A 22,186-nucleotide genomic window follows, 5' to 3' on the forward strand; every position below is an offset into this window, starting at 1 on the left:
GAAGGAAGGAAGGAAGGAAGGAAGGAAGGAAGGAAGGAAGGAAGGAAGGAAGGGACTTCCCTTACAAAGGCCTCTAGGTCAGCTGCCCAAGAGCAAAGTGAGGTCACCAAGGAAGGTACAAATGGGCTTCCCCTCTGTCCCCTGCACAGGTGCTAAACCAGACATCCAGGATTGAGCTCCAACTGTTGGAAAACTCACTGTCCACCAACAAGCTGGAGAAGCAGCTGCTGCTGCAGACAAATGAAATCCACAAACTGCAGAATCGGAACAGGTAGGAAGCCCGAGGGAAAGGGAGAGAATCTGAGAAATAGGACAGCCTTTCAGTGGACTGGTCTGCTCTGCCTGGTGACCAAAGAATCCCAGGGAGGCAACAGAGGGAAATGGAGATGGAGATAGTTAAAGGGATGAGGACAGATGGACAAAAATGAAGATGGAGCCAAGGATTATTATGGAGACAGAAACAGAGACAGAGATCACTAGCCTGAGAGTCAGAAGCCCTGGGTTACTAATCTGCTAGGCAACTAGGTGGTACAGTGTATGGCACATAGGACCTGGAATCAGGAAAAACTAAGTTCAAATCCTGCCTCAGACACTTACTAGCTGTATGAAGTCACTTAACTTCTCTAGGTCTCAGTTTCTTCATCTATAAAATGGAGATAATAATAACACCTACCTACCAAGGTTGCTCTGAGAATGAGCTCATCTATATTAAGCACTTTTTGAACCTTAAAGGATTATATTAATTCTAGTTATTATTATTATTATTTATTATTATTGACTCACTGTGAGACTTTGGGCAGGCTCCAGGGCATGTACAGAATCCCCTCTCTTATCAGCAAGTCATCTTTAGATCTAAGCTGTCTTCTCCCTTTTCCCTTGTAGGGTGGTGGTTGTAGGTCCTCCAAAGGGAAACTGAAGGAAAGTTCGGGATGTTGGCAGCTTGATCAATCCCAGGTCACCTTTCTCCAATTCTATTGTTCAGTTGTGTCCTACGATTTGTGGTCCCATTTGGAGATTTCTTGGCAAAGATTTTGATATGGTTTGTCATTTCCTCCTCCACTTCATTTTACAGCTGAGGAAACTGGGACAAACAGGGTTAAGTGCCTGGCCCAGGGTCATACAGTTAATAAGTAATTGAGTCCAGATTTGAATTCAGGTCTTCCAACTCAAGTTCTACCCACTGTGTCACCTAGGTACTCAACTCTACATGGGCCCAAATACTAAATTGATTCATAGAATCATAGAATATCAGAGCAGGAAAAGTCCATAGAGCAGAGAATGTTAAATAATGTAGTAATTCCAATGTCAAAGTTGGAATGGACCCTATAAGAATGGCTCCTAGGACATATAACCTCAGATTCAAAAGGAAACTCAGTGCTGATCCAGTTCAACCTCATTTTTAGAGCCAGGATGCCCCATAAGTTGGTGGTTGATCCTGGCTCCCTCACAGAGGCTTCCTTTGCCCCCTCTGCCTACTCTGTGTTCTGCCTGGGCAGTGTGTTAGAGACACGAGTTAGGGCCATGGAAAGCAAGCATCAAACTGAGCTGGAGGGCATCCGGGGCGAGAGGGAGAAGCTTCGGCGCCTGGTGAATCGTCAGAGTAGCACCCTGGAAGGCCTGGAGAGGAGCCTACACGCAGCCAACAGCAACACAAGTCTCCTCCAGCGGCAGCAGCGGCAGCTCCTGGACTCTGTGCAACGCCTGGTCCACATTGTCTCTACTGGCAAAGGTGAGGAGGCTGCTCAAGGCCTGCAGGGAAAGTAAAGCAGGGGGAAGAGATACCTGGCCCAAGTCATTAGGGGTTTGAACTAGATTTCCTAGATGATGGTCCACACCTAAGTTCTCTAATTTTAAAAAATCCAGTTCTGCTTCAGCAAATCCTTCATCTTGAACAAGTTACTCTTTGAGCTTCATTTTGTCATCTGTCAAATGGGTAGAATAATGTTTAGAATCAAAGAAGCTTGAACTGTTTGACATAGAAAAGCCCTTAGAGATCATCTAGTCCAGCCCCCTCATTTTATAGAAGAAGAAACTGTGGCCCAAAGGAGACTTGCCAAGGTGGCAAAGCAAGATACTGGAAGTTACCATTTGTCAGGAAGTATTAGAGGGTCTTAACAGCTCACAACATTTGCCCAGCCTCCTGAAACCCCAAGTATCCGGGTCTGCTTGGGTCCTGGGCTGCGTTTGGCAAAATTCAGAAACTATTCTCATTTCTCCTCATCTCAACCACTCCTTCTCAGGCTCTCTGAATCATACTAGTGTCTTCTGGGAGACTGAAAAGCAAGGAACACTTGTGCTGTGTGGTACAGCATCTGGAGATTGAGAACTCAGGATACCTGCAGTCTACTGTTTTCTTCATAATGAATAACTTGCCTTGTGACCTTGGACAAGTCACTTGCCCTCCAGGGCTTTACCTTCCATATGTAAAATAAAGGAATTGGACCAGATCTTTAAAGACCCTTTGTTGTCTCAGATATGTGAGGTGTAGGGGGACCCTGCTAGCATAACCCCTACCTATTCTGCTTACCCGTTGGGCCAGAACTGGGGAGAATAGGTCTAAAATCTGAGGAGCCAGGATGATAGAGTTGTATTTTTGTCCTAGGGGTTGGGAAGCTCCCACCAATTATGATTCCATGAGGGGATTCTGGGGAGTTCTGGGCCTAAAGCTGTTTAAATTGATCCCATGTGTCTCTCCTATGGAGCCTACCCAGGGCACTGTGCACAGGCTTTACTCCTCTCCCAGCCCAGACTCCAGCTGTAGGCACATCTTCATGGCAGCCTCTGGGAGGCAAGGAAGCCTCATCTGATATTAGCGGGAAGGATGGAGAAGCCCTTAGAATGAGTGAGATGTCTTACTTTCTCAGAACTCCTTACCCATGAAACTCCCTCAACACCTCCCCTCCCCACTGGCCCATTAATGCCTCCTCCTTTGTGTTAGACCTGTTGCTTCTAGCTCTGGCCAACAGTACCTAGAGATTCCTGATACTGAGCCCAGTACAGGCTCAGCCTGTGTGCACTCTGAGGAAGGGCCTTCAGTGAATGCATAAAATGGGCACCCATTATGAGTAGACTTCAGTGTATTAAGTGCACTGAGAGAAGAAAGAAAAGAGGCCCCCTCCCCTTCCCAGGGGATCTTGAGCAAATCACTCCCTCACAAATGTCCTCTTCCATAAAATGGAACTAATAGCCCTTGCCCTGTCTCCTTCATGGGGAATAGTGGAAAGAGAGCCAGCCCTGAAAAATGGAAGGTCCCTGGTTCAAATGTGGCCTCAAATATTTCCTAGCTATCTGACCCTGGGCAAGTCACTTAACCCCAACTGCCTAGCCCTTACCACAATTCTGTCTTGGAACTGATACTAATTGTTGGTTCTAAGTCAGATGGTAAGGTTTTGTTGGTTTTTTGTTTTGTTTTGTTTTGTTTTGTTTTTAAATAAGGGCTAGGACCTTCCTTTTCCAGGCCTGGCTTTCTATCCACTTTGCCACCTACCTTCCCCAAAGTAAGGGTTAAAAAAATGAAGATTAAATGAAGTAACTAATAGGAAAGTGCTTCATAAAGTAAATGTGAGCCTGGATTCTTCTTTTCTCCCCTTTCTAACCCACCCTAAGTACCAGCTACCAACATAATTGTCCTAATGCACAGTTCCGACCTATTTCTAACTCTAAGAATCCTCTAGGCTTGGCTCAGTTACTGCCTCCTCTCAGAAGCCTACCCTGATCCCCTAGAGCAGGGTCAGCAACCTTTTTGGCCATGAGAGCCATAAACGCCACATTTTTTAAAATGTAATTTCGTGAGAGCCGTACATACAGTGCTCACAGTACGTGCTCCTGTAACAGCGCCTGAAAAAAAATTGACTTTATGGCTCCTGCAGAAAGAGCCTTATCTGGCCCTCAAAAGAACCAGATATGGCTCGAGAGCCATACATTGCCGACCCCTGCCCTAGATGAAGGTGAACTCTTCCTCCTTCACTTTCCCTAAAGCACTTTGTCTCAATTTCACCTTTGGTCCCATCCCACACTTTGAGGTTTATCTATGCACAAGTGATGTGCTCTGACCCTCACCCTCCAAGAAGGTAAGTCATTTTTATCTTTAGGACCACAGGCTCCAACACAGTCTCGTATACAATTGCTAGTTTGTAAATATTAGATGAGAAGCAACATGGCACAGTAGAAGGGTCCTTAGGATCTGGAGTCAGAGGTCCTGGGGTCAAATCCCTGATTTGCCACTTGGCATGCTCATTTCCCCTCCCAGAGCCTCTTTACATCATCTATAAATTTACAATATCTATAAATTCAAGGAGTGGGACTAGATATTCACTAGAGTCCCTTCTAGGAGGCAGCTAGGTGCTACAAGTGGATAGAGCACTGATTCTGTAGTAGTGTAATAGTTTAAAAGGGTGGTCGCTGATTATAATAATTAAATATGAAGTTATGAGGCTTTTAGTAGCTTTTAACAATATAGTTTAATAGAAATATAGTAAAAAGAGGGAAAGGTAGGAAGGAGGTAGAAAATATTGCCTAGCTAAATATTCTAAGTGCCGATCTTATGGGATCCAGCTTACCACCAACAAAGGCTCCCTCAGGTCCTGATCTCTAGCCAGGAGTCCCAAGTTTCATCAGCCCAAGAGAGAGCTCCTTCAGTCAGGGTCCGAGTCCTAATCCCAGTGCCTCCAGATCATGAGTGGGAATCCGAATGCAAATGTGAATCCCCCACTTCATGTTGGGACTCACCTTATAAACATTTTCCTCCACCCATTCGCTCTCTCCCATGTCACACTTCAGAAATCAATCATAGTTTCTTAATTTGTGGGATCTATTTCCTGTCTCTTTGGTTTCTACTTCCTTTCACTTTGGGCTGGTTTATCCCTGCACATCTCAATGGTAAAGGACCTCCAGATTCCTGATTAATTAAATTAAAGGTTGCTGACTGATTACATTTAAAAAAAAAAAAAAAAAAAAGAGGGTAATTCTATTTTCACAGTAGGAAAAACCTGAGTTCAAATCTAGCCTCAGACACTTCATAGCTATGTGTCCCTGGGCAAGTCATTTAACCTTGTTTGCCTTAACCTACTGGAGAAGGAAATGGTAAATCACTCCAGTATCTTTGCCAAGAAAAACCCAAATGGGGTCACAAAGAGCAGGACACAACTGAAAAACAATTGAACAACAAGACCCTCCCGGTTCAAAGTCTATGTTCCTAATGAGAGGAGATACATGGAAGAAGGGATAATGGAGGGAGTCCCAAAAATGCAATTTTAAACTCTTAAGTCTTAAAACTGCATCAAAAATTTGGGGATGTTCTATATTCACAATAAACAGTAACAAGAATTATTGATTACAGGCAAGCCCTCAATTTTGCCTTGGACTCACTCTATGGTCTTTGTTGGTTTAGATGACCTCTATGGGACCTATCAATTATGACCAGCTATGATGGTGTACTAATATCTCTTTGGTGTTCTCTTGGATCAACTTGGAGATGACCTAGCCCCTGCCCCCTCGTTTTACAGAAAAAGAAAATGAGATCCCTGGTGGTGATGTGACTCGTCCAACATCCCACAGTCTCAAGTATCAGAGTTCTAAGCATACCTCCAGCTTGAGTTTTGTGATCTTGTGATTCGGTCACTTCTCCGCTGTGGGTCCTCAGTTACTTTGTCTGTAAAAGGGGAACAATAACATGATGTCCTCCAAGAGTTCCTTCTACTCCCCCACCTCCAGGGGACCAGTCAAAAGCCAGAAGTCCCACCTCCTCAGCTCATTGGCTGGACTACCTGCCAGTCGTAGTCCTTGAGATCCTGCCAACCCTCAGAGGAGCCAGCGTTTGGGTAATCTCACAGCCAAAGCCACTTCTGCAATTACAACAAACAAATAGTTTTGGGGGTAGAAGTTGTTAACATTCCTCACTTGTTTGTTTTTAAATACTGTGACATTTACCCAGTGGGGGGTCTAGAGGAGCCAGATCCTTTGTGGTGTTTTTCACTCACTCCATGGAAAATAGTTCAGCATGATCTGGGGACCTCTGGGACAGATAGAGAAATCCCGGGCCCCTATCTGTTTTTCTGGCCCCACCACTCCCCACCCTAAGAATGTACAACCTAGGGTCCGTTGACCAATGGCCACCAGTGACAGGCAAGAGGTGAGAGAAGGAGGGAACAAGAATTTATTAAGCAGCTACTATGTGCCAGGCACTTGCTAAGAGCTTTACAATTATTATCTCAATTAATACTCACAACCGCCCTGGGTGGTAAGTGCTATTATTATCCCCATTTCACAGCTGAAGAAACCGAGGCAGACAGAGATTAAGTGAAAAGAAAGTTACATGACCTAGGCTGCACAAGATAGGGAGGCAAAAAGATACATTGGGAAAAAATACTAGCTTTGGAGTCAGAGGACTTAGGTTCAAATCTCACCCTGAATGTTTACTACCTTTGTAGTACTGCCTAGGCATATATGTCAAGTTGTCTTTAGCCATGTCCTACTTTAGTTATGTCCTACTCCTCATGACCCCATTTTGGGTTTTCTTGGCAAAGATACTAGAGTGGTTTGCCATTTCCTTCTCTAGCCCATTTTACAGATAAGGAAATTGAGGCAAATAGAGTTAAGTGACTTGGCTAGGGTCACATAGCTAGTAAATGTCTGGGGCCAGGAAGATGAGTCTTCCTGGCTGCGGGTTCAGCATTCTATCTACTGAGTGACCTGTCTTCTTGTGCAAGACATTTAACCTCCATGGGCCTCAATTTCTTCATCTATAAAATGAGAGGGATAGATCATCAGGTCTCTGAGGTAGCTTCCAGTTCTAGAAATATGATCCTAGGTCAGAAAAGCATTCAGTCCCAAAAGGAATGAGATGCTAACAGCTGATTGCAGGCATGAAGCAGGTAAACAAGAGTCTATCTGAAGACAGGAGACCAGAAGCTTTGAGAAGACCCTCTCCCCTATCCTAAATTAATAGTACTTCTAGAAACAGATTCTGACTATACAAGGGGCAGGTAGTTGGCTCAGTGGATTTGTGAGCTAGGCCTAGAGACGGGAGGTCCTGGGTTCAAATTTGGCCTCAGACACTCCCTCACTGTGTGACCCTGGGCAAGTCACTTAAACCCCATTGCCTAGTCCTTACCATTCTTCTGCCTTGGAACCAATACACAGTATTGATTCTAAAATGGAAGGTTTAAAAAAAATGTAGATGTGTTGGGGGAAGAGAGGATGAGGGTTGGACTAGATGACTTCTAAGGTCCTTTCTAAACCTATGATCCTAGAACCCATCCCTGAGAGAAGCCATTTGGGTCTTAGAGAGCTAAAACAGAAGAAACAAGTAACATGGTCTGAGAGGATCTGGATGTGACTTTTCCTGCCTTCTGGGCCTCTCTCCTGGGAGCCTATGGTGTATAGGTATAGGATAGAATGGGAGGCTGGAATAGCTGGAGCTCATGAAGATTATCTGAGTTCTTGGGGATCTACCAAGCCAGGGTGGGAGATGGAGCATCAGCCTGGACCCCCGTTCTAGCTCTGACTCACCACCAACTTGCTATGTGACCTGGGACCATTCATTTCCCCTTTTCCAAACCCCAGTTTTCCTATCTCTAAAATGGGGATGCTAATCCTCACCCTGTCTCCCTCACCTAACTGTTGTGAGGATCAAAGGAGATGTTTGTAAAGTATGAAGGATGGAGTCAATGTAAGAGATGGCCCTCCCTGCCCAGGGGTAAACATCTCAGGCTGACCTGGTTTTCTGTTCTTTCCCTTTTTTTGTCTTTGCACATCACCCTAGCTCTATTACAGAAGGATGAGAGATCTTTCCAGGACTGTTGGGAAATCCGCCTCTCTGGGATCAACGTCAGCGGTGTCTACACTATCCACATAGCCAACTGGACAGAGCCCAAGAAGGTCAGGGGAGCCTCTTTGGCTTTCTACCTAGAGCCAGCAAGCAGGGATTTATTTCTTCACTGAGCTCCGAGAGCTCTAATCCAACACCCTCTTTTACAGGCTAAGAAACTGAGGCCCGATCACACAATCAGGTAGTGGTGAGAGACTGGAACTCAAATTTTCTAACTCCTGAACTGAGGCTGTTTCTAATACCACAATGCCTTGAGTTCCCCTGCCCTCACGGCTCTGAACACCCGTAGATGTTTGAGTCTACACCTCCCAGACATAGCCAGGAAACTCCTTCTCCACTATGTCCCTGGGGATCTCTTGGGCAGGAACTACCACTGAGGAACAGAAATATTAGTAGAAAAATTAGGGCAGTTGGAAAACATGTTCCATTAGGAAGTGAAGTGGAATGGGGGTGGGGGGAAGGCGGCAGTGGGGAGCCTCTTTTCAACTCTTTGTCTCCATCCCTGACCCCAGGAGTTCCAGAGTCCGAGAATCTTACAGAAGGGATGAACCAGTTCTGCCTGGGGGTGGGGGGTGACTATACCACAGTGGGAGAAGACACATAGAAGAGACAGTCATTCGTTTATCCTTTCGTTCATTCAAATGTGACCCCCTAAAGTTGCTTTCCCACCAGGTATACTGTGACATGGAGACCAGTGGTGGAGGGTGGACCCTCATTCAGCGCCGAGTGAATGGCAGCGTAAACTTCCAGAGGAACTGGAAAGATTACCGACAGGTACCGTCCCTCTCCTGGTCCGGAGCCCCTGGGGCACCTAGGCCTGCTGGGTTGAGGAGACAAGAAGCTCCATGGAGGCTGGGAATCCGTCATTCTGTCTGTCTGTCTTTCAGCCTCCCTCTCCAGTTCATACATTCTCTTTTCTGTGCTAGCCTTATTCTTCAGGCAGCTGTGGGGAGGAATGGGATGCAATGGATAGAGCGTGGGCCGGGAAGTCTCATCTTTCTGAGTTCAAAGCTGGCCTTAGACACTCACTAGCTTTGTGTCACTTAATTCAGTTTGCCTCAGTTTCCTCCTCTGTAGAAGGAGCCAGAGAAGGAAATGGCAAAGCCCTCCATTATCTGCCAAGAAACCCCCCAATGGAGTCACAGAGTCAGACATGACAACAACAATTTTGTTGGGGGGAAGCAGGACAAGAGATTAGGAGACGCTTCATGTAGAAGGCAGCACTTAAGCAGGCTCTACGGGAAAGTAGGGGTTCTACAAGGTGGAGGTGAGGAGAGAGGGCATTGGGGCTGGGGGTGACCCCTGAACAAAGGCATGGAGATGGGAGATGACACCTTTGTGTGAAGGACATGTAGGGCAGCTTGCCTGCATGGAAGAGCAAATGAAGGGGAGAGGGGTGTAATTGGGCTGGAAAGGCAGAGTGGAGCCAAGCTGGGAAAGGCTTGAAATGCTAAATGGAGGGGTCTGAATTTGATCCTAGAGACAGCAGGGAGCTATGGTCATTTATCCAGCCTGGGGGTGACACCGTCAGACACGGGCTTCGGGGGTATCACGGTGGTAGCTGTGTAGATAACAGACCAGAGAGGGAAGAAACTTGAGTCAAGGAGACCAGTTCAGAGGTCATTGTAATTGTCCCAGGGAGAGGTGGTGGGGCCCGAGTTAGGCTGGTGGTCAAGGCAGTAAAGGAGCTGGATAGGAGAAATGCCTATGAAATGGTCGGCTGGAAATGGTGACGATCCAGGACTGGAGATGGGGGTGGCGGAGAGGGGGGAGACTAAGCTTTGGAAGTAGAATCTGGAAATCATCTGTGTAGAGATGATAATTAAACCCATAAGAACTGAGGAGGTTACCAGGGCAGAGTGCAGAGAGAGAAGAGGGAAGGGAGGGGAGAAAAGAAGCATTTAGTAAGTGGCAACTGTGAGCCAGGTAATGTGCTAAGCCCTTTCCAGATATCTCATTTGACCCTCCTCCCAACCCTGGGCTATAAACACTATTAATTAATATTATTTTATTATCATTATATACTACATGTAATACATAAAATTATATATTACATAATATTATATAAGATCATTTTACAGATGAGGACACTGAGGCAGACAGAGGGTAAATGACTCACTTAGGGTCACACATCTAATAAATGTTCAAAGGTAGATTAGAACGAGGCCCAGTGCTCTACTATATCATCTAACTCCATATTCTTTCATGCTCATTAATGTCAAATGCTGCAGAATCATCAAGATGGATAAGAATTGAGGCGGCAAACTGGCTCAGTAGATAAAGCACTAGGCCTGGAGCTGGGAGGTCCTGGATTCAAATCTAGTCTCAGACATTTCCCAGCTATGTGACCCTGGGCAAGTCACTTAACCCTCATTGCCCAGCCCTTACCACTTTTCTGCCTTGGAACCAATGCACAGTATTGATTGTAAGAAAGAAGGTAAGGGTTTAATTTTTTTTTTTAAGAATAAGGATTGACAAAAAGCCATTGCATCTGGCCATTCAAAGATCGCTGGTAGATTTGGAAAGAACAATTTCAGATGAGACATGAGGTCAGAAGACTGATTACAAATAACTAAAGAGTTAGTGAGGAGAGAGAAAATGCAGATTGTATGGACAGCTTTTTTCCAGACATTTGGCTACAAAAGGGAAGAGTGTGTATATTCACTGAGAGTTTTTTCAAGAGAGAGCCAGAGAAAGGGAGAAAAAAATAGAGATAGAGGCAGAGAGACACAAGATAGAGAGAGAGACAGACAGAGACACTGAGAGAGATAGAGAGACAGAGACACTGAGAGAGACAGGGGCAGAGAGAACAAGATAGAGCCAGAGTGAAAGAGACAGAAAGAGATACAGAGGCAGAATCAAAGAAAAAGAGGTAGAGACAGAGACAGAGATAGACAGAGATAGAGAAAAACAGATACAGAAACACAGAGATAGAGAGAAAGAGATGGAGACAGAGAGATAGAGATAGAGACAGAGACAGAGATACAGAGACAGATAGAGACAGAAAAAGATAAAGCTAGAGCCAAAGAGACAGAGACAAAAAGGAATACAGAAGAGACAGGAGGACCTAGGTTCAAATCTGGCCTCAGACACTTCCCAGCTGTGTGACCCTGGGCAAGTCACTTGACCCCCATTGCCTACCCTTACCACTCTTCTGCCTAGGAGCCAATACACAGTATTGACTCCAAGACGGAAGGTAAGGGTTTAAAAAAGAAATATAGAGACAGAGCCAGAAAAAAGAGATAGAGACAGAGACCCAGAAATAGAGAGAGATAGAGACAGAAAGAAATAGAAACAGAGACAGAGAGACAAACAGAATAGAGAAAGAGATAGAGCCAGAGCCAAAGAGACAGAGACAGGAAGAGACAGAGAGACAAAGAGAAAAAAAAGACAGAAACACAGAGACAGACAGAGCAAAAGAGACAGAGAGAAAGAGATAGAGCAAGAGTCAGAGAGAGACAGTGACAGAAAGAAAGAGGTAGAGATCAGAGACAGAAGCACAGAGACAGACAGAGCTACAGAGATAGAGCCAGAGCCAGAGAGACACAGAGCCAGCCAGACAGAGACAGGAAGAGAAATAGGAACGAGCTAGCATTTATTAAGCATTTACTATATGCCAAATACTCTGCTAGGAGATACAAATATAAACAAATAAAACAATACCTAGGGAGCAGCTAAGTGGTACAATAGATACAGCACCGAAGTTGGAGTCTGAAGAACCTGGGTTTAAATCTGGCCTCAGATTCGTCCTAACTGTGTGACCCTGGGCAAGTCATTTGACCCTGATTGCCTAGCTCTTGTCCTTCTGTCTTAGTATTGTTACAAAGACAGAAAGTAAAAGTTTAAAAAAAAAAAAAAGATAATATCCAGCCTCAAGGATCTTATATTCTAGTGGAAGAATACAACATTTAAAAGAAATAATATTGAGCAACCATGGAAAAATACTTAAATTTAAATTAAAATAATAAAATTTTTAAAAATAAAGAAACATTACCGCACCAATGCAACTAACAACAATTTGGAAATAGGTCTTGATCAATGACACATGATAAAACCAGTGGAAATGTGCATCGGCCATGGGGGGGGCGAAGGGGGGTGAAGGGGAAAGTAGGAGCTTGAATCATGTAACCATGTTAAAAATGAATATTAATAAATGATTAAAAATTTTTAAAAAATAAAGAAACAATAGTGGAATGCTGGGGACAAGGTAAAAGGAGCCTGGCAAGAAGACTATAATAAGTGGTATGGGGGTTCGCCTCCCCTATCAGAGTTTGAGGGGGGCAGAAGCAAAGGAGGGAGGGAGAGCCGAGGATGGCATCTTACCCTCCAGAGGGGTGAGAATAGTCAGAAAAAAGAAGCCAAAATGAAGCTGGGAGACTACAGCAAGAGATATGGATGGGGGAGACCTGGGAGATTCTCTAAAATGGATCTCAAACTGTGGGAGTAGAAACACAGAAGAAAAATATATGATTGATCCCGTGGTTCAATGGGTATGTGACTGGGGTTTTAGTGTTAAAAGGTCACTCTATTGCAAGAATAACATGGAAATAGGTTTTGAGCAATAATACATGTATAACCCAGTGGAATTGGTGTCAGCTCAGGGACGGGGGGGGGGGGGGGGGAGAGGGAAGGGAGAAGGGAGAGAACATGAATTATGTAACTGTGGAAAAATATTCTTCATTAATTAAATTTAAAATAAAATAAAATAAAAAGGATAAAGGTGAGAGGGGACTTTTTCAAATAATTAAGTAAATAAAAAATAAATAAAATGGATTTCAAGCCTCCCACAACCGCTGTAAAGAATTTATTTTATAAACTTTTTTTTAAACCCTTAACTTCTGTGTATTGGTTCCTTGGTGGAAGAGTGGCAAGGGTAGACAATGGGGGTCAAGTGACTTGCCCAGGGTCACGCAGCTGGGAAGTGTCTGAGGCTAGATTTGAACCCAGGACCTCCCGTCTCTAGGCCTGGCTCTTAATCCACTGAGCTACCCAGCTGCCCCTATTTTATAAACTTTAAAGAATAAAAGCAGGACTTCCTAAGGTGAGATCTGTGAATTTTTTTAAAAGGTTTTTCCAATGTTCTAGTTCACTCTAACTTGTCTCCTTTGTCATCTTCTGTATCTCATTTCCTGCACTTAAAAACATGGCTCGGAGAAGGGGCCCCCAGGCTGCCGGAGGGGTCCATGACACCCAAAAGGGTGAAGAACCTGTGAGCTAGAGGAATGAGGGCTAAAGTGATGGCGATTATCTCCCAGTGAGAGAGGAGGCTGATGGGCCGACTCCGGAGCTAATGGGAGAGTGCGCTGGCCTGGCCAGAGCTCATGTCCCCCCTTTCCCTTCTCCCCTCACAGGGCTTTGGCGATGTTGCTGGGGAGCACTGGCTGGGCAATGAGGCGCTGCACCAGCTCACCAGCCGGGCTTCCTATGCCCTGAGGGTGGAGCTGCTGGACTGGGAAGGAAACCAGGCTTACGCCCAGTATGAGCGATTCCAGCTGGGGAGTGAGCAGCAGTTCTACAGGTGGGGAGCAGAGGGGTGGGGGTAGGGGGGGTGCTGGGGGGGGGACGCTGAGCTCTCCCAGCCCAGACCACCAGGCTCTAGATGGCGGGGCTGGCCGGGTCAGAGATGATGGACAGGCGGTTAGGCCCTGGGTGGGACCAACCACTGCCATATGTCCCCCATTCTGACTCACGTCACTAGGAGCCCAAGAGAGGGGGCCCCTCCTGTGGAGACAGCAGTTGGGAGGCTCAATGCCCAATGGGGTTGTGTAGAGGGGAAGGCCTGTTAGCACCCAGATCCGTCCTACCCAAAGAGAAGGGGCAGAAAGGGAGACAAACAATAAGAGAGCTTAAAGGGGCCCTGGAAGCCATTAAGTCTAGGCTTCTCCTTTGACAGAGAAAACTGAGGTCCAGAAGAGGGAGGTCACCAAGCAGTGCAAAGTCACACAATGGGTTAGAGGCAGAGTCAGGGTGCTGAGCGAGCCCCAGAGGGTCAGGGCTTGATGTCAGAGCCCCTCTGCCATGGCCAGATCTCAGAATCTTTCAATCAACAGAGGATGCTGGTTCTCAGATTTGGCAAAAAGAGAAATAGCAAAATCAAGCAGAAGAGCTAGATTTCAAGGGGAAAGAAAAAAACAGTCCCCAGGCCTGGCCATTCAGCAAACATTTACTACTTATAAGGGCTGCATGGTAGCTCAGAGGATAGAAAGCCAGACCTAGAGTCAGGAGGTCCTGGGTTCAAATATGACCTCAGATACTTTCAAGTTGTATGACCCTAGGCAAGTCACTTAGCCCCAATTGCCTAGCCTTTACACACTTCTGCCTTGGAACTAATACTTAATATCAGTTCTAAGATAGAAGGTAAGGATTAAAAAAAAAAAAAAAAAAAAGAAAAGAAAAGAATTGAAACTAAGACAGAAAGTAGGAGGGTCATTTTTTAAAAATCACTGCCTCTTTCTTAAGCACTTATCTTGCAGAGTTGTCCAAGGAAAACAGAAGCTAAATGACTTAATCATGGTCACACAACTAGGAAGTGTAAGAGGTAGGATTTGAACTTAGGTCTTCTCAACTCTAGATCTACCTCTCTGCCTACAAATTAACCCCTCCAGACTATTGGGAAAAAAGCTTTTTAAGCTTCCCATGGCCAGGAATGGGAATTATTGCTATAATTTATCATTCAACAAGCATTTATTAAGTATTTAATATGTATCAGGTACAATTCTAGGCACCAAGGATATAAAGACAAAATCCAAATGGTCCCTGCCTTCTTGGAGCTTCCTTTATCATCTTCCACTCTCTACCCCACCACCCCTATTACCTGCCCCCAGCTGAAAATCATATCTCATTCTCAGATTTTTTTTTCTTTTTTTAAAAACTCTTACCTTCCACCTTAGACTCAATACTGTGTTTGAGTTCCAAGGCAGAAGAGTGACAAGGGCTAGGCAATGGGGGTTCAGTGACTTGCCCAGGGTCACACAGCTGGGAAGTGTCTGAGGCCAGATTTGAACCCAGGATCTCCCATCTCTAGACCTGGCTATCCATCCTCTCAGCCCCCTTGTTCTCAGATTTTCTTAGAGTATTTGTCTGGATCCAATAATGAGGGTGACAACATGCCACCTATATAGGTAGATACAAAATACATAGAAGGTAACTTGTGGAGGGTACTCTGGGGGAAGAAGCAGTCAGAACAACAGGAAAAGCTCCCATGAGTCGGTTCTAGAAGGAAACCAGGGATTTCAAAACACAGACTTGAGAGAGCTTATTCTAGGCTTTGGAGACTGTATGGGGCATGGAAATGGGAAATAAAGGGTCATGTATGAAGAACAGTCATGGCAGGACTTTAGAGTGTGCATGGAGGGTTCTAAGGTTGGAAAGGTGGGAGAGGGTCAGGAGGTAAAAGGTTTTCCATCATAACTGGAGGAGTTTCTTTGATCCCAGAGGTAATAGGGAGTTACAGTTTATCGCGTAACATGGTCAGCTTTTTGATTTAAGGAAATCATTTCGTCAACTCTAGGGTTTCTCTAAGACGATCTGAAAACAAGAAATAGTTTTGGGCAGAGAATAGAGTCAGGGAAAGTTTCATGGAAGAAGTAGTTCTGAAAGGGCAGAGATGAGAAAGGAGGCAGGGGAGGCAGCCTAGAAGAGAAGAGTGGAGGGTGCAGCTGGGTGGCTCAGTGGATGGAGAGCCAGGCCTAGAGAAAGAAGGTCCTGGGTTCAAATTTGGCCCCAGATACTTCCTAGCTGGGTGACCCTGGGCAAGTCACTTAAATCCCACTGCCTAGCCCCTCTTCTGCCTTAGAACCAATACACAGTATCGATTCTAAAATGGAAGGTAAGAGTTAAAAAGAAGAAGAAGAAAAGAGTGGGGAAAAGGCAATATCAGGGCAACTGGTAGTTGAGTCCTAGGGCAGGAAAGAGAGGAAGGCTGTGTGGATCACTCTCTGGAGCTCTTACTATTTACCAGGTACCATGTCAGATAAGGCTAGGACAACAGGCTTAAACCAGATTGTGGAGGACCTTGGATGACAGACAGAGGAGGATTTTTTGTTTTATCCTCTAAATAATAGAGAACCACAAAGTATTCTAAGCCTGAGAAAGATATAGGGGAGAGTGACGAGACTAGACTGGTTTGCCTGTATAATGCAAGGCCTGACAAAGCTTGTGCTCCTGACTCACCCTATAGTGGGGAAGGGGGAGGTTCTCCTTCTGCCTGGGAGACCTGGAAGGAACCTGGGCCATGGGGGAGTGGAAAGAGAGGACCAAGTGTCAAAAACCTGTGCCTCCAATGCCCAGGCAGGTGGCCTGACCATCTGGCTGTGAACAAGTCGCTCTTCTTCCTAGGGCTTCCCATCTCCCTGTAATAATGGCCCAGTCCAGAGACCAAAGAACTCAGGAGGAAGAAGGAGTGGGCTAAGATGGTTGGGGAAGGCTGAAATAGCACTTGAGCTGGGGCTCGAAAAATCCATAGAATATAGAGAGCTGGAAAAGAACAAGGGTTCAAATGTGGCCTCAGACACTCTCTAGCTGTGTGACCCTGGGCAATTCACTTAACCCCCATTGCCTAGTGCTTAGGCAATTTTCTGCCTTGGAACCAATACACAGTATTGATTCTAAGATAGAAGGTTGGGTTTAAAAAAAAAAAAAAAGAAAAGAACAAGGAGAGCCCTTCAGGCCAGGGGAATAGTGTAAACAGAAGGGAATAGTGTAAACAGAATACTGAGCCTGGCTGCAGTGGAAACTTTATTCCTCAAAAAGCACTAGTGTCTCGGGCCTGTACTAACAGCTGGGAATACAAAAAGAGGCCAAGATGGGGTCCCTGCCCCCAAGGAGTTTACATTCTTTTTTTTTTTTTTAACCCTTACCTTCCATCTTAGAATCAATACTGTGTATTGGTTCCAAGGCAGAAGAGTGGTAATGGCTAGGCATTGGGGGTGAAGTGACTTGCCCAAGGTCACACAGTCAGGAAATATCTGAGGTCAGATTTGAACCCAGGTCCTCCTGTGTTTAGGCCTGGCTTTCCATCCACTGAGTCCCCCAGCTGCCCCCAGAAGCTTACATTCTAATGGGGAGAGACATGTCAGTAACTCTGCACATACTAGGTATCTCCAGAGTAGATGGAAGGTGCTTTTAGAAGGAAAAGCCCTGGGGAGCTCACCATAACTAGCTGAAGAGGATCTAGCAACCCTGGGCAGTAAAGTAACTGCTCAGGTCCCAGCAAGGAGCTCAAGGTGGGAGGGAGGGCTGGAGGAACTCAAGGGAAGGAGAGTTTCCTGTGAGCTGGCACCATCAAGGGAGGCTTCCTAGAGAAGACAATCAGGGCCTTGTAGAATTACAGAATTTGGAGAGGCTGGTGAGGATGCGGCTTCCTAGGAGGCATGGAGATGGAGGACACAATGAGACAAGAAGATCCGAGAAGGTTTCACCCGCTGTGTGCTAGCTACCACACACACCGCTCCAGTCCAGGGCCTCCGGTGAACCTCCTCCTCTATCAGCCCGCTTCCTCAGACACAAGTTCTTTGTGCCTCCCAAGACCACAGCTCCCCGTCTCTTAATCATCTCGAACCCATCTGAGCAGATGAGAGCTTTGTGGAGGGCCTCCCCCACTCCCTTCCCCAGCCTGGGAATAGAATATTTTCACAGGCTAAGTTCACTCCTTCTTCTTTCCTTCTTCTTTCTCTTCCTCTTTCCGGTGGTTTCCCTTCCTCTCCTTCCCTTGTGGGCACCGGGATCTGCAGGCTGACCCTGAAGGAGTACAGTGGCACGGCGGGTCACCAGAGTGGCCTGGTCCTCCAGGGCACCAACTTTAGCACCCGAGATTCTGACAACGACAACTGTCTTTGCAAGTGTGCTCAGATGCTGTCTGGAGGTGAGGACCAGGGCTGAGTGGGGAGAGATGGAGAGGGAGAGAAAGGGGGAGAAGCAAATGAGAGAGCTAGATCTGGGGCCCCTCCTCCAAGCCTCTGCCTAGCACCAGCAGTCATTCAACAAACATTTACCTTTTGTTGTCGGTTACTCGTTTTAAACACATCCAACTCTTTGTGACTCCATTTGGGGTTTTCTTGGCAAAGATACTAGAGTGGTTTGCCACTTCCTTCTCCAGCTCATTTTACAGATGAGGAAAATGAGGCAAAGAGGGTGAAGTGACTTGCCCAGGGACACACAGCTAGTCTGAGGCCAGACTTGAAATCATGAGGATAAGTCTTGTTGGCTCCAGGCCTGGCACTCTATCCAGTGTGCCAACTATCTGCCCTTGAAGAGCCCTGTGTTCTGCAAAGAACATACTTAGCTAACCACAGCTCACATTTCTAAATACTTTACACATACAAATCTCGTGCTCAACCCAAGTACTCAAGAACTCGCAGCAGGGAAAACAGAAGGGCAAAGCACAAACACGAGTAGCTATATACGTGATGGTACATAATGAGGTCAGATAACTTCTCCCGGTGGCTGTGCAACATGTCCACATGGACAGATCCTCAAAGAGCCTCCAGTTCCCCCGAGGGCAGAGCTGTCCCCATCCTTGGGCTTGGGAGGATGTAACCCCATTGGCAACAAACTGGCCCCAAATGGACCTCCTGAGCTACTTAAAGTGGCAACCACTATCTTTCATACTCTTTTTTCTAATCCTTACATTCTGCCTTAGTAATAACTCTAAGACAGAAGGGGAAGGGCTAGGCAAATGAAATTAAGTGACTCACCCAGGGTCACACAGCTAGGAAGTATCTGAGGCCAGATTTGAATACAGGACATCTGGACTCCAGGCCTGGGGCTCAATCCACTGACCCAACTAGATGCCCCTCTTCCATGTTACAATACAAATCACATTCCCTCAGTTTCCACATCTCTAAAATGAGGTCCCTTCTAGCTCTGTGTATATGTGTGTACACATACACTAAGGCCCTTCCTCTTTTTTTTTTTTTAAACTCTTACTTTCCACCTTAGAATCAATGCTATATGTTGGTTCTAAGACAGAAGAGCAGTAAGGGCTAGGTAATGGGGGTTAAGTGACTTGTCCAGGGTCACATAATTAGGAAGTATCTGAGGCCAGATTTGAACCCAGGACCTCCTGTCTCTGGGCCTGACTCTCAATCCACTGAGCCACCCAGCTGCCCTATCATGAATTAAATTTTTTTTTTAATTTTTTTCTTTATTTTCTTCCAGTAACAAATTTGCACATAAGTTTTCCAAGGTAGCATATCATACATTTTTTATTTTATTTTTTAAAACCTTATCTTCCACTTTAGAATCAACACTGTGCATTGGTTCCAAGACAGAAGAAAAATAAAGGCTTAGGCAAGAGGGGTTAAGTGACTTGCTCAGGGTCACACAGCTAGGAAGTGTCTGAGGTCAGATTTGAAACCAGGACCTCCTATCTCTAGGCCTGTCTCTCAATCACCTGAGCTACCTAGCTACTCCCTAACTCCTATTTTTTAAGGTTCCTTCTCACTCTAAGAGTATATGTTCTGTCATTCTATGTCCTGAACCTTTCAGGTTAAACACTTTATGAATCTAAAATGTGGCGATGTCTACACTGCGTGCCTCATTTCCAGAACAGCATTGAGCACTTCTATCAGCTGCTGGTTCTCTTTCTTTTGCTGAATTCAGTGGAAAGGAAGAGACAAGAAAGAAAGTCCCAGGTTTCCACTCTCCCCTCTCACTCTTTGGTTGAGCTGTCAAAAACTATGTCAGGAGCAGCTAGATGGCTCAGTGGAAAGAGAGCCAGGGCTGGAGATGGGAGGTCCTGGGTTCCAATCTGGCCTCAGATACCTCCTAGCTGTGTGACCCTAGGCAAGTCACTTAACCCCCATTGCCTACCCTTACCACTTGGAATCAATACTTAGTATTGAGTGTAAGACAGAAAGTAAGTATTTAGGAGGGGAAAAGTATATCAGGTTTCTACGGAGCTTTACAGTTAAAAATTATTTTCCTCACAATAGCCAATGCAAATATTATTTCCCCGTTTTAGCAATGGAGAAACAGAAGTTCAGCAAGGGGAAAATGAATTGTTGGGTATCATGCCAGCATGCCAAGAAGCAGAATCTGAAATTGACCCTAGGGATCCTGACCCTCCATCGAGGGTTCTTGCCAATATGTTAGTCAAACAATTGGTGACAACCAATTAAAACCATCGTGAGCTTTCTGGCAGCTCAGCTGACCAGTAATATTGGTATTAGAGAGAGGGTCCAGTCTGCTCTCCCTTCATTTGTACGTGTCCCATACGATTTGAGGAACTCTTGGGGTGGGGGCTCAGGCAGGGAGAACGTCTATAAAATCTCTACCCCAGGGTACCCTGAGAGGTATCTGGGCCAGATCAGAACTGTGTTCTCTTTTTCCAGGATGGTGGTTTGATGCCTGTGGACTCTCCAACCTCAATGGCATCTATTATCCAGCCAGACACAATGTCCGAAAGCTCAATGGCATCCGGTGGCACTACTTCCAGGGCCCCAGCTACTCACTTCGGGCCACACGCATGATGGTGAGGCCCACAGACTTCTAGAGCCATGACAGCCCAGGCCGGAAGGCCATCAGTGGCCGTCGGTGGGGGGCAGAGACTCACCCCTGAGAATGACCCAAAGCTCGACGCACCGGGAGGTGTTGCATGAAGGTCTTCCTGGAGGAGGAGAGGAACCTCTACAGACTGCTGGATTCCACGAATTCATTTATATGCCCCAAAACAGAACCAGCTTTGGATGACACCAAGATGCTGGAAGTCAGTGTTGGACAAGCCTCACCAAGATGGCCAGATTGTCTCCTGGAGGCCTCATTGGCAGAGGCTCTAGAGCTCAGATTCTTGTGGTCCCCTCCCCCTTGGAAAGGGCCCACAGGGCAGAGTCTCCCCTGGACTCCTTGGACACAAGCCCCACGTTGGAGAAGAGAGGCTTCCTTTCTCTTGTATTGATCCCCACTTGAATCTACTTCTGTTTTGACCTCTCTCCCACTATCTCCCATCATTTAGTATCCTCTCCCATCCTCTCCTGGCCTTAGCCATCCTGTTCTAATCCAGCCCATTATCCTTTCCACCCTCAGTCTGGGCAGCCCCTCCTTGTCCTCAATGCTGCCATCCAGAAACCTTATTACATGGCCAGATGAGCTGGCTCCTTCTATCTTCCCCACCACCACCACCCACACACATTTTAATTAGATCCAGAGAATCATCTTCACTCAGAAAGGCCAGGCTTTCAAGTCCTTGGTTTATGCTGGGTTCCCTGGGGGAGGGAGGAAGGAGAGCAGTTTAAACTGGTCTGCTGAGCATAAAAAGGGAGGGGAGACCCTTTGACTCTTGTTGCCTTTGAGACGATTGGAAACCTCTGTTTAGCACAGCTTGTCAAATGGTTCTCTCCATCTCAGCACCAGGCCCCATTGCAGAAGATCCCCTGGGTTAGGCCTAATGTAGTGACTCTCTCCCAGAGACAGTCTCATCCACTGGCCTTAAGGGCATCGGTAGCCCCAGGAGTAGATGTGGGAGCCTGATGTGGCCAAGGGGGTCAGGGAGGAGGACAGACCAGTCAGTCATCCCAGAGAGATGAACCTGCGGATGATAACAACAGTCTTACCTGGAGAATGAGTCATCCAGAGAGTCTGATAGGGGATGTAGGGGAGATATGGGAAGCTGTAACAGTGGGATTCCGAGCCCTGAGAATTCTTGCCATATTCTGCCTGTAGGGCCAGTGACAGAGACAGAGAAGAGGGCCACCCAGGTCCCCAGTCCATTTTTCAAAGGATTAAGATCAGAGCCTGCTTCGGGCTCTGTTGGGCAATTACTAATCCTATCTGGCAGGCCAGCTTTCTCTTGGACCAGGTATCTACCCCATTCTATGGGCAACAAAAGTGTAGAAGAGACACAGCTGGTCTGGAGTACCACCCTCTGCCATGTAGTCCTCCTCTGTCTACCGTGACTCCCCTCTTCATTTTTCCCAATACCTTGTGCTCTCCCCACATCCTCCTGAACCCGTTTCCAGGAAAGGAAGTGAGATCTCTCTGAATCTCTCTGAAAATCTCTCTGAACATATCCAGACCTGGGTTCCCTCTCTAGGGCCACTTATGTGGCCGCTGTTAAAGGGGAAAGATGGCAAAGAGGAATAAAAGTGGGAATGAAGGACTTTGTCCCTTGTAGACAGATAGTCCAACTTTAGCAAACAGATGGGGAAGGTCCAAAGGCAGAGGAAGCCTCTGTGTCTGGGTAAGGCCAGTTCTGTTTTCCTGCTCTAGAGAACACAGAAGAATAAACCTCTACTGCCTTCAGGGTACTCACCATCTTAGTTAGAGATGGCAGGCCCATAGGCAGGCAGAGTAAAAGAAGACAATTTCTCATGGTGCTAAAGATCAATAGTTCGAAGGATAATCTGTAAAAATGAAGGAATC

The 22,186-nt window shown here is 46.1% G+C and overlaps 1 protein-coding gene across 1 annotated transcript in view; it reads left to right on the top strand.

Moving 5' to 3' along the window:
• Window positions 1–20,321, top strand: part of ANGPT4 (angiopoietin 4) — a 76,077-nt gene extending 55,756 nt beyond the window's left edge. The window contains exons 3-9 of the mRNA XM_044664279.1: window positions 150–271; window positions 1,497–1,729; window positions 7,763–7,878; window positions 8,501–8,602; window positions 13,180–13,346; window positions 17,560–17,690; window positions 20,161–20,321. Coding sequence (XP_044520214.1) covers window positions 150–271; window positions 1,497–1,729; window positions 7,763–7,878; window positions 8,501–8,602; window positions 13,180–13,346; window positions 17,560–17,690; window positions 20,161–20,321 — 1,032 coding nt within the window. The remainder of the gene's footprint in view (window positions 1–149; window positions 272–1,496; window positions 1,730–7,762; window positions 7,879–8,500; window positions 8,603–13,179; window positions 13,347–17,559; window positions 17,691–20,160) is intronic.
• Window positions 20,322–22,186: the final 1,865 nt, after the last annotated feature.

Source organism: Gracilinanus agilis, chromosome 2 (genome assembly GCF_016433145.1).
Source record: "Gracilinanus agilis isolate LMUSP501 chromosome 2, AgileGrace, whole genome shotgun sequence".
Classification (NCBI taxonomy): domain Eukaryota; kingdom Metazoa; phylum Chordata; class Mammalia; order Didelphimorphia; family Didelphidae; genus Gracilinanus; species Gracilinanus agilis.